This window comes from Centruroides sculpturatus, unplaced genomic scaffold (genome assembly GCF_000671375.1).
Source record: "Centruroides sculpturatus isolate CEXI.00-Female unplaced genomic scaffold, Cexi_2.0 scaffold118, whole genome shotgun sequence".
In the NCBI taxonomy this organism is placed as follows: domain Eukaryota; kingdom Metazoa; phylum Arthropoda; class Arachnida; order Scorpiones; family Buthidae; genus Centruroides; species Centruroides sculpturatus.
In genome coordinates this window covers 305,108-320,917 of record NW_019384377.1, presented here as the reverse complement: position 1 = coordinate 320,917, position 15,810 = coordinate 305,108, and the positions used below count along the sequence as shown (strand labels likewise).

The 15,810-nt window shown below is 30.6% G+C and overlaps 2 protein-coding genes across 4 annotated transcripts in view; both read left to right on the top strand.

Moving 5' to 3' along the window:
* Nucleotides 1–6,000, top strand: part of LOC111617349 (unconventional myosin-IXa-like) — a 121,432-nt gene extending 115,432 nt beyond the window's left edge. Inside the window, exons 25-36 of the mRNA XM_023358653.1 lie at nt 70–252; nt 325–360; nt 1,225–1,330; nt 1,430–1,503; nt 1,577–1,754; nt 3,343–3,471; nt 3,547–3,652; nt 3,724–3,855; nt 3,924–4,047; nt 4,129–4,226; nt 4,296–4,450; nt 4,521–6,000. Of these exons, the coding sequence (XP_023214421.1) occupies nt 70–252; nt 325–360; nt 1,225–1,330; nt 1,430–1,503; nt 1,577–1,754; nt 3,343–3,471; nt 3,547–3,652; nt 3,724–3,855; nt 3,924–4,047; nt 4,129–4,226; nt 4,296–4,450; nt 4,521–4,702 (1,503 nt within the window). The 3' untranslated portion in view covers nt 4,703–6,000. The remainder of the gene's footprint in view (nt 1–69; nt 253–324; nt 361–1,224; nt 1,331–1,429; nt 1,504–1,576; nt 1,755–3,342; nt 3,472–3,546; nt 3,653–3,723; nt 3,856–3,923; nt 4,048–4,128; nt 4,227–4,295; nt 4,451–4,520) is intronic.
* On the top strand, nt 4,989–8,922 carry LOC111617617. 3 transcript variants are annotated; one of them, XM_023358898.1, is made up of 5 exons: nt 6,205–6,593; nt 6,659–6,752; nt 6,812–6,926; nt 7,010–7,181; nt 7,245–8,922. In XM_023358898.1, the coding sequence occupies exons 1-5, from the start codon at nt 6,479–6,481 to the stop codon at nt 8,708–8,710; spliced, it is 1,962 nt and encodes a 653-aa protein (XP_023214666.1). In that variant the 5' UTR covers nt 6,205–6,478; the 3' UTR covers nt 8,711–8,922. The 3 variants fall into 3 exon arrangements, with proteins under 3 accessions (XP_023214675.1, XP_023214666.1, XP_023214660.1); XM_023358892.1 differs by having other exon boundaries at nt 6,207–6,593; nt 6,812–6,950; nt 7,245–8,921; XM_023358907.1 differs by lacking the exons at nt 6,205–6,593; nt 6,659–6,752 and adding an exon at nt 4,989–5,108 and having other exon boundaries at nt 6,812–6,950.
* Nucleotides 8,923–15,810: the final 6,888 nt, after the last annotated feature.

Genomic DNA, 15,810 nt, shown 5'->3' with positions numbered 1-15,810 from the left:
TGGTTCTCACTTATTCTATTATATTTATAATAATTAAATGATTGATTAATTTTTCTTTGACACATCAAGGATGGCCGTTTATGTATTTGCTATAAAGATCTAATAGATAATTTTGAGCAAGTTATGCAAAGTGTTTGTCATCAAGAAAACACTAGTCAAACATTCCCTGTAATTATGGGTGTAAATGCATTCCGTGGCTTTCTAGATGAATTTAGAAATTTATATAGGAATGAAGAAAAAATTAAATCTAAAGTAAATATTATGTTATATATTATCCATGTAAATACTTTTTATCAAAACTAAACTATATTATTTCATTTAAAGGGGAAGAAAAGAAAACGAAAGAAAATGGAATTATCAGTGAGTATAAGTATATTTCTTCAAATAATTGTAATTTGGTAGTATAGTACTTACTTGATATTGAAAAATTAAATTAGTAAATGTGATTCTAATTTTATATGTACTTACATACAATAAAACTTTCCTAACTCGATACTCTGAGGGGTAGGAAAAAACTTTGAGTAACAGACGCTTCAAGTTGGAGAACAATAGAATAAAAAATGATGATTTTAAATAGATTTGTATTTTTACCTCTTGCATTATATAAAGAATCTTTGATAGTGGTTGTTTTTGTCTTAAACAGCCTGTGTAACACCTTTCAACAAAATGTTCAATGTAACTAATGGAATTAAACAGTCTTGCTCTTGTTAAACAAGAGGAGGTCGTCTTGCTTTTTTTGAACTGGAACATTGTCTGAAAATTGGTGTTGGATACTAGATACAACTGTCTAAAAATTTCAAGGAAATTCAATAATTAGGATCAGTTTGAATAGAATGAGTATTAAAATTCAAGTCAGGGAAGTTGAACGTAACATAAATCAGAGTCAGAACCATGAAAAACATTGACTTGGAGAAAATTCAAGTTAAGAAATTCAAGTTAAGAAATTCAAGTTGGAGAAGTTAAATCCCTATGCTATTCCATTGACCTACTAAACCTACTAAAGTACAGTAATACCTCACTTAATGTGGGGGATAAGTTCCTAGATGACAAAGTTCTAAACAAAACAGTGTCATTTTAATATAGAGTAAATAGGGAAAGGGGAACGTAGAACCAAAAATAAACAAATTTTACTTCAATTTTAAGTTATATTATTAAGAAAATTAATATAATAATATGTTAAATAACACACAAACATGTGTTAAAAATTTTAATATCTATCTTTAGGAATATATGGGTCATAAATTCATGGCTGTTGTTATAAACATTCCTACTGCTTGCGAAATATGTTCTTCTTTTATGTGGTTAATGGAGAAGGGATTAGTCTGTCAAGGTAAATAATAATAATAATTACATATAAAATTCAATAATTTCATAAAAATATTAAAATTTTGATAAAATTATTAAATACATTGTCGTTTTTTTTATCCAGGATGTAAATTGACCTGTCATAAAAAGTGTTACACTAAAGTTAATGTATATTGTAAGAATTGCCTCAGCCAACATGTAAGAAATTTTTTATAATTATCTAATAAAATTAAATAAGTGAAATAAAATAAAGAATTTTAATTTTAATTAGGAGAAGCGTGTTTTTGGTGCTCCATTAGAATATCTAGTATCATCTGAGATTAGAATTCCTATTGTTGTTGAACGATTAATAACAGTAATAGAATTAAAAGGATTGTATACAGAAGGTATCTACAGGAAGTCTGGAATTGCTTCCAAAGTACGAAAATTAAAAGATCTAATGGAAGAAGGTATGTAAAATGTAGAGAATATTTAATTTAAAATTCAATAGCATTTTTTAACTAATTTTTTTTTATATTTAGAATTTTATTTTTATGCTGTAGGATAAACAAATAATTAATTATAGATTTAAATGAAATCTGAAAATACATTTATTGTTCATACATTATTAATTTATATATTCTTCTTCTTCAACTACTATTTAGAATTAGGCATTCTAACCTGTTTTTAATTTATATAATTGATAAAAATATAATAGTAAAATTTGATACTTTTGGCTTTTGTTTTTAGGCATAAATATGTTTGTATCTTGGAAAATTTTATGTAAAATTTTTGAAATGTTAGTAATACACAGGTTGTTTAAAAAGAAACTGAACTTTTGCTCTACAAATATAACTAGATGGTGCAACTAGTATTGATGATCAAATTTAAAATTTTGAACATGGTGTGGTCATCTGAAGTTATCAGACAAGCACACCGAAAAAACTTCCTTTTCAAAAATCATGAGCCAAGACCATGCTTATTATCTGCTTTTATGATTCCAAGGGTATTGTGCACAAAGAATTTGTCCCAAATGTTCAGAATGTTACCAGAGAATATTATTTGGATATTTTGGAACATCTTTGGAACTAAATTTTATGCATACAGCTGGAGTATCATGCTCAAGGAAGCTGGATACTGCTGCATGACAATGCACGCTTACACTACATCATTGCCGTTGCCAATTTTTGGCTTGAAAAGGTATTTTAACCCTAGATCGTCCACCCTATTCTCCCAATCTGGTTCCCTGTGACTGTTTTCAAAACTTAAGATTCCAATGAAAGGGACCCGTTACAAGGACATTCCCAAGATTAAGGCTGCTTTAACCACAGTACTGAATCAGGTGCCAAATCAGCAGCTGAAAAAGTCCATTGAAGTGCTCATTACTCATTTTGAATGTTGTATTGCTGCAGAGGGATCTTATTTCAAATAAATAAAAATATTGTTTTTTCTTCATAGAGGAAAAGTTTGATTTCTTTCTAGACAGTCTGTGTATATTTTAAATTTGCATTTATTTTATCTGATTTTAAGTATTGCTTAATCAAAATGTCGTTGACCATTATTGTAACTTGTTGGCTATTTAGATTAAAAATATCAGTCTTCAAAATTTATGATTTTAGTTGATACAATTAATGCAATGTTTTACTTTAACAACTGTTGCAATGAACATTTACAATGAAGAATTATTGCTTTTAGTACCATTTTATCAATATTTCAATATTTTCTTGAGTAGGTATAGTCTGTTATTAACTATTGAATACTGACATATTTTAAAAATAATGTGTTTACTGCAAATAGATGTTAGATTTCTATTAATAACTTTATAATTTATTTTATTAGGAAAGATTTGGTAAAACGTGTCAAAATCTTCTTTCATGTGAACTTTATACATAAAAATTATTAATAAAATTGTCAATTCCTTTAGATGAATCTTAAATTTAAAAATAAAATAAAGTACTAGTTACTTGGTTTTTTATATATGAAATAATCTTATTTCTGGTTCTATCTATTTTAAAACAGATGTATAATTTACAATAATTACTACTACTATTTTTTCAGATCCCTCTTCTGTTGATTTAGATTCTTTTCCTGTTCATGTGCTGACCACAGTTTTGAAATCCTTTTTCAGAGAAATGCCAGAACCATTAATGACTTATGAACTCTATGACGATTTTATTAGAGCATGTGGTATGATAAACATTAATATATTTTCATGTAATTGATAGTTTTAAATTTATATTTTGCATAATTTTTTATTTTAAGAACTCTCTGATTTCATGGAACGAATTCAAACAATATACATCCATCTTCATAAGCTTCCTGTAGCAAATTTTGATGTATTAGAGAGACTTGTCTTCCATTTAGCCAGGTATACTGCTTATAAATATAATAATGCTTCAATTTTGATTTTAAAGTAATTTGGCTGTTATATTATTTTAGAGTGGCACAACAAGAAGAATATAATCGCATGTCAATAAATGCACTAGCCATAATATTTGCACCTTGTATTTTGAGGACTAATAAGAAGTTACGGGTACAAGATACATTGGAAGATGTTGGAAAACAAACTTTGTAAGATTTAAATATTTCTACATTAAATTAATTATTTAGTTATTTACATAAATGTATGTTTCTTATAGGTGTATAGAAACAATTTTAAAGAAACAACTTCATCAAGTACGAACAACACTGGCAGATATTGATACATTAGATGCAGCTTGTCACACAGCAACATCAAGATTAAGTTCACTTCGATCATCAAAGGTACATAAATTTTTTAATTTGGATATAAATTCTCCTTGGCTGTAATTTAAAGTTTTCTAAGTTTATAAACATGGCTTTCAGATTTTCCTGCTTCAAGAAAATGACAATAAATCATCTAATGTAGAAAATTTTGAGGAAGAAATATTGACACAGCATATTGAAAATATGCAGAATGAAAAGTAAATAATTTCTGAATTAAAATTATGACCATTAAAATATTTTTGTAATTTTTATTCTTTGAATTACAGAGTTCTTTTAACCACCGTTTTACCTTCACTGTGGCATACTCAAGAAGGTTCAGATGATGATCTTCTAAGCACAGATATGGATAGCAATACTGGTAGTGTTGATGATATATGCAGTAATCAATATTCTGACACACTCTCTTCAGGTGATCCACCAGGTTAGTTTTAATTGAATGCAAGTATAGATGTGCTTTTGATATTTAAAAATAACAAGAATATATCTTACAGCCAAGCTTCAGCCTAATAATTTGAAACATTTAACCAAGAATAGAGTATTGGTACCTAAAAGACGCCTGCCATCAAGATTTGTACATAATTCATCTCAGCAAGATAAAAACAAGATGGATGAGAGTGTTGTATCATTCTTTCACCCGCAAGATGTAGATCAAGAAGAAGCCATCAGAGTTTAAACAAAATATATATGTACTACATATATTTTGAAAAGAGAATTCTACTTGTAACTTCTTTAAGAAGTTTTTAAATAGCATAAATTTATTTTGCTCATTATTGTTGTTGTTTTTGTATTTATATAAAATATTCCTTCAAACTATTATAGAAATATTTGTTATTTTGAATTAAAAATAATAGATTTATATCTTTGATATAATTTGCATTGTGGATTCCTTTATAGGAATGGAAGAGATGCAGAAATCTAGCAGTGCTAGAGAAAATGCAATTATTATAAAGAATTGGGATCAAATTCTCTTGCATTTTATAAAAGAAATCTCATTCATTCATAAATCCAGTACATTAAGAATTCGTTATGAAGCATAATTGTTACAATATTGTGAAAAGTTTAGCATTTGTGAATATATTGTAAGTAAAAGGATTAAAAATCTTCTAGAATAATGTTAAAAGTCAATTTTCTTCATTATTTTTTTTAAAGTAAGTACTTTTAATGTTAAAACAATAATTCTTCTTGTTGTAATAGTATTCATCTACAAAGAAATCTACTGTAACTGTGTTTGTGATTTGTTTAATGTTTGATATATGTATATTTATACATAAGTGTCGGACAATATTTTCGATCCTTTTAATACTCAGTATATTTCAAAAATCAGCCAAAATATATCATTGTACATTAGACATTTTTTTAAAATACAAAAAAAATATTATATATATTGTATACACAAATTCATATGCAAGCATGTTTATATATATAAGCATATGATTTTGTATAAAGGTTATCTGACTTTGTCTTCCACACCATACACCATGGGGAAATTATCTCAAACATGGTTCAGATTTTCTTTTTTTTTTTTTTTAGTTATTTATAAAATGTCATTTGTATAAATTATTTAGATGAAATATTTAACAATGGAAGAACCATTGTATCTATAATGTTTGTCCATTTAAAATGTATTATAAGAAGGATATATTGACGTTAATGTTCCAGTTTTCTCAAAATAAGACTAACAGGATCTTCCACTTATCTATTTTGAGTATCGTACTAATCTGGTATCAGTTGCTGTTTATTCTGTATAGCTTTGCATTAAATTGCTGTGTACAGCGATCACCACTCCAATATCATTATTGTACGTTTGTATGGAGAAGTTACACCATCGTTGTATAAATGAAAAATGATTTTTTTCCCTACTCCTCATCTTAAGAAAGAATTGTGGAAATCTTGTGTATTTGTGAACATTTTGCTAAAAGTAAAAATATATATATTTATAATTTTGCATTAAAGTAATTTCAGAGATTTTAATCGTTGAATGGAAATTTGTGTGTTATATTTAATTAAATTTACATTTGCATAAAAGTTTTTACAATATACAGTTTTGATTTGGAAGAATTTTTAAATATATTAATTTCTAATGTATACATGTTTGCCTACTCTATAATATATATATATATAAGTTGATACATAATTTTAATATTTAAATTAAAACATTATGTTTACACTAAATATAGTATTATTTAATGTTAGATACAACATGCAATGTTTCATAGGATCTAATGTTTAATTTTTTCCCGTAGATTTGATATCAAACTGATATTTAAGTTGTTAGTCTAGCTAGAAATTTTTTATTGTAAAATAATTTTATAAACTTCAATCGTTTTTAATATGATTTTAGACGAAACAATGCCATTTTCGTTTACTGTAGCTAATTGTTACGTTTATGTAAACATTTTCGGATTCTTTTAAAGTAGCCAATTATTAAAAAATTAAGTTAATTTTAAAAATGAATAGGGCGTATCAAGAATTCGAACGTTGGCTAAAAGAACCAAGTATTTTAGCTACTTTTCTAAGAAAAATTGAAACACTTACGGGAATCCCTCAAACTATTTTTGCTTTTGGTAAGGAAGACATAATTTTAGATTTTAAAAAACCAAATTTCATAAATTATTTCAATCTCTCCTAGTTTGCTCCATATTGATCGTGCTCCATCTAATTTCCGGTTATACAGCAGAATTACTGAGCAACTTTATCACTTTAATATATCCCGCTTTTTGCACGTATGTAAGACAATAATATACAAATTCTGTATAAAAATTAGTAAACAAGTCTCTTGCAGGATATACTCCATTGAAAATGGGAAATTTTACGACCAGACAAGATTGCTGAAATATTGGTTGCTTCTAGGAATAGTAACGCTGTTTGAACATTGGAAACAAGGTCTCCTGGAATACGTTACGTATTTTTGGTTGCTTAAGGTAAGTCTGATCGTTATTATCGATTTATCATCATGTATTTTATTCATTCTCTTTTCTAGACTATTTTTTTCGTTTGGAGCTTCACCGAATCGCCTTTCGTTGGTTCTCACTTATTCTATATATTAATAATGCATCCTGTATATGTTATGATTTTTGGAGCAACGAGTTTATCTCGCCGAAGTTCTGGAGTGGATACTGTGGATTATTTCGAATCTTTTGACGTTACACTAGGTATTAATTAAATAAAACAATTTTTAAAATAATTAGAAGTGGGGATAATCTTCAATTTTCCAGATACTTCGGAACGATTTTTATCTGTAACTGAAATTGAAGAGATATACACAGAACCGCCAAAAACCGATTTCTGTTCGTATAAATCAAATGCTGCTGTTAATGCAGCTCCTGAAAGAGTCCAACCAGAAGTCTCTCCAGAAACGGGAGATTCCACTGCTACAGAATTAGAAGTGGATTTTACAGTTCTGTCTAGAGAAATTACTCTTGTAGAATCGGATGATTATGCAATTCCCTCTGGACAAATGACTCCAACAGGACCCAAATCAATTACTGGTTCTTCTGAAGCAGTAACCTCGACAGAAACTGAAAAACCTACAATTATAAGTCGTATATCAAGAGATGTAACAAGCGAAGAAGCAACAACTAGGAGTTCATTGACAGAACTGGCTTCTACTGGATCTAGAATGATTGGATTATCAGATGAAGTAGCTTCTACAGATTTTCAATCGGAAGCCACACGTTTGTCGGGAGAGAATATGTTTTCAGGTTCTCATGCAGGAATTACATTTTTGTCAGGAGAGCGAACATCCTTAAAATCTCAGACCCATTCTCCACGTTTATCAGAAGTAATTTCTGAGAGATCTCAACAAAAGGTTGGACTTTTATCAGACGAAATTTCTGTTGCGAATTCCCAGTCACAGATTTCAAGATTGTCGAGAGAGGCATCTCGCGCGGGATCTCAAACACAAATTTTCACAGATCTATCACAGGAAAATATTCCTTCAGGATCCCAAGCAGAAATTTTAAGACGCCTTTCGGGACAGATGACTCCTACAGGACAGCAATCAGAAATATCGACACGTAAATTGGGAGGAAGGTCTTCTATGAGTTCCCAAACACAATTTAAGCATTCTTCAGGAGAAATCATTCCTGGATCAACTGAATCTCGCCCATCGGGAGAAATTTCAGAAACAGTAGCGTTTGAAACACCATCTCCAACAAATCAGTCAGAAAAGGCATCAGAAACCAGAGAGATGTCAGAAGGAAATTCGGATGTACAGAGGGATGCTTTAGAATTTCAAGTCACGCCTACCTACGCAACTCCTCCAGGAACCGAGGCCACATTTGAAACACCATCTCCATCAAATCAAGCAGAAGATGAAGCATTATCAGAAACCAGAGGAATATCAGAAGGAAATTCGGATGTACAGGGTGATTTTTTAGAACTTGAGGAGGAGGCATTTTTGGAAGAGGCGTTAATAGAAGAAGAATTTCCCGAAAACTTGTCTAATTGGCAAACTATACAGGAACCAGTCTCCGGAGAAGTCATGGAGGAAATCAACTTGATGCGCATAGTCCAAAGTGACGATACTGATTTTTCTGAACAAAAATACGAGGAAACGGAATATAGACATGATATCGGCCAGGGTATACAAGATGATAAAGGGGAAGATAATCAACATAACGTCGAAGTAATCTTCAAAAATAGCAAAGATTTGGCACCTAAAGATGATGATTCGGATTAATACGTAAACACCTCGAAAAAAGAATCAAAATTTTAAATTTAAAAAATCTTTACTCTCAAGTTAATAAATCACACTTATAAATTAAATTTATAATGTTTAATTAGATATTTACGCAAAAATTAATATCTACAATACACCCATAAAAAAATGGCGGTTGTGTAGTTGAACACTTCGCTTTCAGATGGCGTTAGTTACGCGAAAAGACTCGAACATACTACAAATATACTTTTTAAAATGCAAGATTAAAAAACACAATTTATATATTTTAACGTTTTTAGAAATTCAAAAAATAAATANTGTCGTTAACTTAAGTTACGATGCGTCCTATACGTCAGATCTTCATTTTATGACACTTCAAAAAGTGACGTTATAATTGAAGGCCAGGCGCGCGAAAGTTTTCCTTAAATTGGAAACGAAGAATCACTTTTAGTTGTGTTTAACCTCATAAAAAAAAAAAGAAAACTGTAGAAGGTATTCATCGAGGAAAATATTCTAGACTATATATATATATATTGTAATAATGGAAGAGAGCATTGAACTGTATTGGAATCTTCCTTCTGTCTCATCCGGTTATCGTAAAACGTAACCACACCTAAAAAAATGGCGGTTGTGTAGTTGAACACTTCGCTTTCAGATGGCGTTAGTTACGCGAAAAGGCTCGAACATACTACAAATATACTTTTTAAAATGCAAGATTAAAAAACACAATTTATATATTTTAACGTTTTTAGAAATTCAAAAAATAAATTAAACAATAAATAAATTCGTAGCGTGACACGAAGAGAAGTACATTAATTTCGTTTTGATTTTATTTATTTTTTTAATCCATTTACACCTAATTTTCTCTCTTCATGTTCGACATACTTTTTCCGGTTTTTCTGTCCCTGATACAAACGTCCTTGAGGGCTATGAATTGCTTAGACAACTTTTCAAACTTGTTTGACTTCTTACTCCAGATAAAGTAATCTCTAGGATTTCTTTTTCTAGATATTTTTTTATTTCCTTGTTTTTTTTTAGATGATACCGAGCATTTACTAGTATCTAAACTGATTACCACTTTCCAGAGTTTGCAAAAATCTGTTTCCTGCACACAATTCCTTCGTATTTACCGAAATTACAGCTTTGTTTCGATTTTTTTTTGAGGATTTTGCCTTACAAAAATCTTAATTTCTTCCATAATTTTTCATTTTTTAAATACAAAATCGTTGCTAAAAATAATTAACTCGTATCTATTATTTTTTTATTTTTTTTTGCTTAATTCTTTAATTATTTCCGCATTCTCGCGATTAGATTTTCAAATTTGTATTTTTGCATTACGCGATTTTGTAGCGGGTTACGTCGTCTGTACAGTGTGTTTGCGAGTGTAGTTACAAAAATTGCAAATTTTAAATTCTCTGTTTGTAGAATGGGAATCGTCTACGTTACTACGTTACCTTCATTGAGTCAATAGGTAACAGGTGCGAAACACCTGCTTCATTTATTTTCCCTACGCTATTTTTGCATTAACGTGCTAACGACTATCGCTAAATTCCACCGAAATATAAACTCATATATTGCTAATTAGCAGATAAAACTGTCGAAGCGTTAATACAGATGCAAGAGCGATAATGCATGCGCCATTTTTTTGTTTAATTTTTTTGCACGGTTTAGAAGTCTAAAAATAAAAGTGTGGACGTTCCGGCGAGTTTTTAAGCGAATAAATCTCGTTTCCTACTTTTTTTTTCTTAAGTCGTAGACGTAAGTCGAAGCGATAAGATTTAATTTTACGAGCGTTACGAAGCGTCACGTTACTCTAAACGTTCTCACAAGATACATTTTCATCAACGGCGTTTCGTATCCATTGCCATAATGGCCGACGTCTCGTATGACGAGTCTTTGAATTGTTTTTGCTGTTCGTTAAAGTGAATTTGATAAACAATCGCGACGACGAATCGCCGAATTGTAGCGATATCGCGGCGTTCTTACAAGTGACGTCGCGAACGACAAAATTTGAATGCAGTTTAGCGAAATTGATTGTTACTACGTCATATCATTCGTTTTGGTTCAAAAATACGATTTTAAGGCGGCTTTATCGCTGTTTTTTGTTTATATAAAACTACAATTTTTAATCTAATCTTCGAAAATTATCGACGTGGCTCTATATAAACCCCGCGTTTTGTTGGTATAAACACTTATTCGAGGGTCGCTTGTTAGATTTCTGCTCTCGTTTTTCACTCTTGCGTCTCGCGAGCTTTAAGGAACAATTGAAAAAAAAATCGACGAAAACAGAGCGTAATTGTTTAACGATAAGTAAATATCCGTAACTTAAGAGGTTGTAACCTCGCCAGACACGCGATGACCTAGAAAATCACACGCGCACACTGTGGTTGCGTCACCGTTACGTCACACCATTTTCGTCTCGCATTAATTAGAGAGACGTATACATTTAAATAAGAGTAATCTCCCTCTTTGATATGCTCGAAATGATTCTAATCGCATTCAACCACCCGATGCACGGATAAAATGGAATCTCTGCTTTTTCTTATGCAACAGAACGGTGAAGTAGCGGTGACGTCACCTGCGTCATTTTTGTGGAGGAGTGGCAACACTAAAACGAAGTTTTAAAAATTAAATATCGGGAAAGAAGGGCGATAACACCATCTGTTCATCTTTGTATTCTTTTTTCTTTTGTTATCTAAGATCCGATTTAGAAAGTTCTATTTAAGATGAAAATGCCACGTCGAAACAAAGTGTAGATTAGCGTAAAGGATAAAAATTATTTTATTTTTATGTAATCTTTTCCCTTTATCAAAAGTGGGGCGTTGGATTAAAGAGACGATTATAAAAGTCCATACGCTCCGAAGCTGGAAACTTTATTATTTTTAGATCTTAACAACGTCGAAACTGTGAAAATCGTTGGTAAAAGGATAAATTTTCGAATTACAAAAGATTTTTTCCTTCGAAATTAAAGTTTATCAGGCTGAATGCTGTTTTTTTTTTTTCTGAATTCAAAAGCGACTTAGAGTAATTTCTCTAGTATCTGAACTAAGAATTGAATCTCAGACAGGCTTCTATCGATTATTTGAGGTCTTCCTAGGACACATTTAAGCAACAAACGCAAAAATTGTTATACGTGCGTGCCATTTATGTGCGCCTTAATGATTAATTTTTTTTGTAGAAACAGTTTAGATCGGATGAAGCTGAAGAAGATTGCACAGAAGCGAAACCATTCACGAGATTTTACCAATTAAAAATATTGCAATATCCCAGAAAGAATTGTGTTATACCGCGTTACAAAAGTAACGATCTGGTAACACGTGATCCAGTGTAAACAACACTTTCCAGATTGATGATGATTTTAATTATTTCGCAGAAATCCGAAGATACAGCAGACAAGATTTCCACATATTAATGCGTTCTAATTTGCATTTTAAAAAACACGATCATCGTCTAGGCCTATTACTAGATATTATACGAGGAATTGTCTCAAGAATTGTGTAGAAAATGTTTTAATTGTGGCATTCTCCTGAGTTAATAATGCAAAAAGTAGTACAACGAGAAGGACTAGAATTATAACAATAATGTGAGCTTCATGTCTGTCGTTAACTTAAGTTACGATGCGTCCTATACGTCAGATCTTCATTTTATGACACTTCAAAAAGTGACGTTATAATTGAAGGCCAGGCGCGCGAAAGTTTTCCTTAAATTGGAAACGAAGAATCACTTTTAGTTGTGTTTAACCTCATAAAAAAAAAAGAAAACTGTAGAAGGTATTCATCGAGGAAAATATTCTAGACTATATATATATATATTGTAATAATGGAAGAGAGCATTGAACTGTATTGGAATCTTCCTTCTGTCTCATCCGGTTATCGTAAAACGTAACCACACCTGTTACTTTTACACGATGCTGTTTAATTTAAGAAGAAAGAATATAAAAATATGCCATTTATCTACTTTGAATATACCAAAATCCACTTTGAAGATAGTTGGACGTAGGCATTTTTGTGACGTGACAGATTGAACATACTCACTACCTGTAACATCCAGCTTTTTAAGAGACTAGCAAACAAGTTACCCTTGTCCATCACTCTAGTTATGACCCAGTGGTTGGTACGAAGGGAAAATCCAGGTTGGCCTCTCTCTCTTTAGTTTTAATGCCTTCGTGACCTCGTACGGTATGCTGAAGGGCGTGGTGAAGAGATATTTATGTCAGGTATTTAACAGGATGAATAGTGTTGAGACAACTGATAAACGTGTAGTTATATACAATAGAACACATCTGAATCATCCCATCAAGTGTGATGCACTCTTTCCTTAAAGGGAGGTTCAGATCTGTGTTTAATCATGTGTAAAATCAAGAATACTCTTAGAATATGTGTTTTATCATTTATTATACTTTTTGAGAGTCGTAAAACAGTCGACCCCCTCTTAAAAAAAAAAATGGGAAGAAAGAATGTTCTAGAAGCTCGTTCGATAAATTAAAATAGCAATTTATGCAAACCTTGACAAAAATTAAACTAGGCTCGAACACAATTGAAGGCTGAACGTTATACAGGTCTTAATTGTCATTTGTGTTTTTTTTTTTTTTTTTATTTTTGCTATGCAAACAAACGAATTCAAACGCGACACGTTATCGATTGCATAGCATCTTGTGTTTAATTTATTGATTGAACTCAATGCTCATCTTTTAAAGATAGAAAAGCATAACACACACAAAACACTGAGCCGTTTATGCTCAGTGTTTTGTGTGTTCATCATCATATAAACAACCGAAAATTGTATCCATCATTTCGAGAACATTTTAAAGTGGTAAAATCTGAAATTTAGACTAAACAAAAAATTTCTTATAATTTATGCATGCAAAAATGAAAATTTCTTAAATTTATACGAAAAAGGACAAACTTCTAGATTGGTGTTTTAAAAAAGTGGAAAATTTCTAAGTTTGCCAGAGGAAAAAAGTTTTGAACTCCAGAACACCGATAAAAATTTTTTTGAAATTAAAGAATGAATGCTTCTTGAACATGTTTAAAAAATTTTTAAATGTTGCTGGGAGTTTAACACTTTTACTAACACTATTCTAAAAGCTTTTAATACGTGTAATTCTAGGGGAGAATGTTCTTGTATAATGGCTGTAATTAGACTCGATGGTGTATGCGTAGAACCATCAATTTTTTTAACTTTATAATTCGATAAGTCGATATATTTAGTCAACAGAAAGAAAGAAAATCCAGTCAAACAAGGAAATAAAGTGGGGTGAAAAAATCACGTCAACAGTAGTTTAATAGTGGAATTCCATTTCTAGTTTGTAACCCTTTTCAACCTTCGATAAGAAAACAATGTCGAAGCTTCTAGCGTCACTAATAACCTTCCCCAGAGAAAATCTGTGCGTTGGGAATCCTAATTTCGAAAATAATAAAACATATTCCAACGAATTATCATTAATTAAATCGCAATTTATTTAGGAATTACTGCGATACGAAGAAACAAATCGCGGGTCAAAACATTAATTCCGCATAATCTAAGATTCCACATTCATTCAACTTGAACCACTGGGGCAACTTGCCTTGGGCGCATCTATTAAAGCACAACCTATATAAGATACTAAATTTATAAACTCGATATATAAAATTGCTCCTTGGATATTTTGGTAAAGTAGCCATAGTGTCTAGTGTGTGTTGTGTATTATATATATAAGTATATAAGAAGAAAACGCCTATGACCGGCATGGGTTATGAAATTTCAACCTCATTTTTTTTAAATTAAAAACCTAATTTAATTAATGCTATTCTACTCGAGCTAATTCATTTTGTTTAATTCTAATTATGGGCAATTAAAGGCTGTGTATGTAAATAAACAAGATGATCACTTGGAGTAATCGTATTGACAAGATATTCTAGACCCAAAATTTCAATTATACGCAAGACTTTATCTTATTTTGGTAAAGGTATCAAAATAGCGTGTGTGCCTGGCGTGGTAATAAAATTCAAACCCTCTTAAACATTTCTAAATTGTAAACTTAATATAACATCGTTCTGTTTGTGGAGGTTAAGACAAGACGAAATGCGTTTAGCCAACTGGTTCCCATTTACACAAAATTCATGTGATTTTCGTATTGTTTATTATTCTAGTTATATTATAAAACCTTAAATTAACCAAGAAAACAAGAATACTTCATAGATTCCTCGTGATTACATCTCATTGAACAGATTTGTCATGTTGACAAGATAAGGCTCATTACAAAAGGACCTTAGGGTATTTTTCTTTTGGTAGTCAAAATAAATACATTTAAAAAATGTTTTTACTAAATGCAATCAATGGGGCTCTTTAAGGCCGGATTTACAATATATAGATTTTAAACATGCTATAGCTTAGGCCCATATTTTATACATACGAAGTCTTAGCCTTCCACCAAATAGTGCAAATGTTCAAATTAGGAGTTTACAGTTGTAAGATATATAATGTTTACTTAGCAATATTTTAACTACGGATACTGTAAATACTTTAATGTAAATTTGTGTTTATTTTCCCTATAAACGGCAATAATTTATTAAATAAAATGTATAAACAAACTTTTCATAAAATATTTTAAAATAAAATTATAAAATTGTTTACTGTAACATTGTCCACTAACTAATATGCTGTATTCTTCCATCACATTACTCATAAGTTTTTAATTGTTAACATTGTCGCGTAATTATTAATTTAAAAACTATACAATATGTTCTCAATGTAATCAGAGCTTCAGAGATCGAAATAAATCTAGGTCCTTTATCATTTTAAGGCACCCGATATATTAAAACCATAAAAACCAGCACGTTATAATTATTAAAACTTGACAAAAGAAGTTTTTAATATACAACGAATTGATTAATTTCAATATTTTTGAGACCACGTAAATGTGAGGCCTAAATGCTGGCTCCCCTTTGATAATCGAAACCACATATATAATAATCTGAATAAAGTACTGCTTGGGGGCCTCATAATGAGGGATTATAGCTCCATTCTTTTAAATGTACTTAATGGAGGGGAAGTAACGCTATAATTGGGGCTTTGACAAATTAAATTCGGCCTGTATTTAATAGTCATATAACTATAGTATTTTTAGTTTTTGTATACAG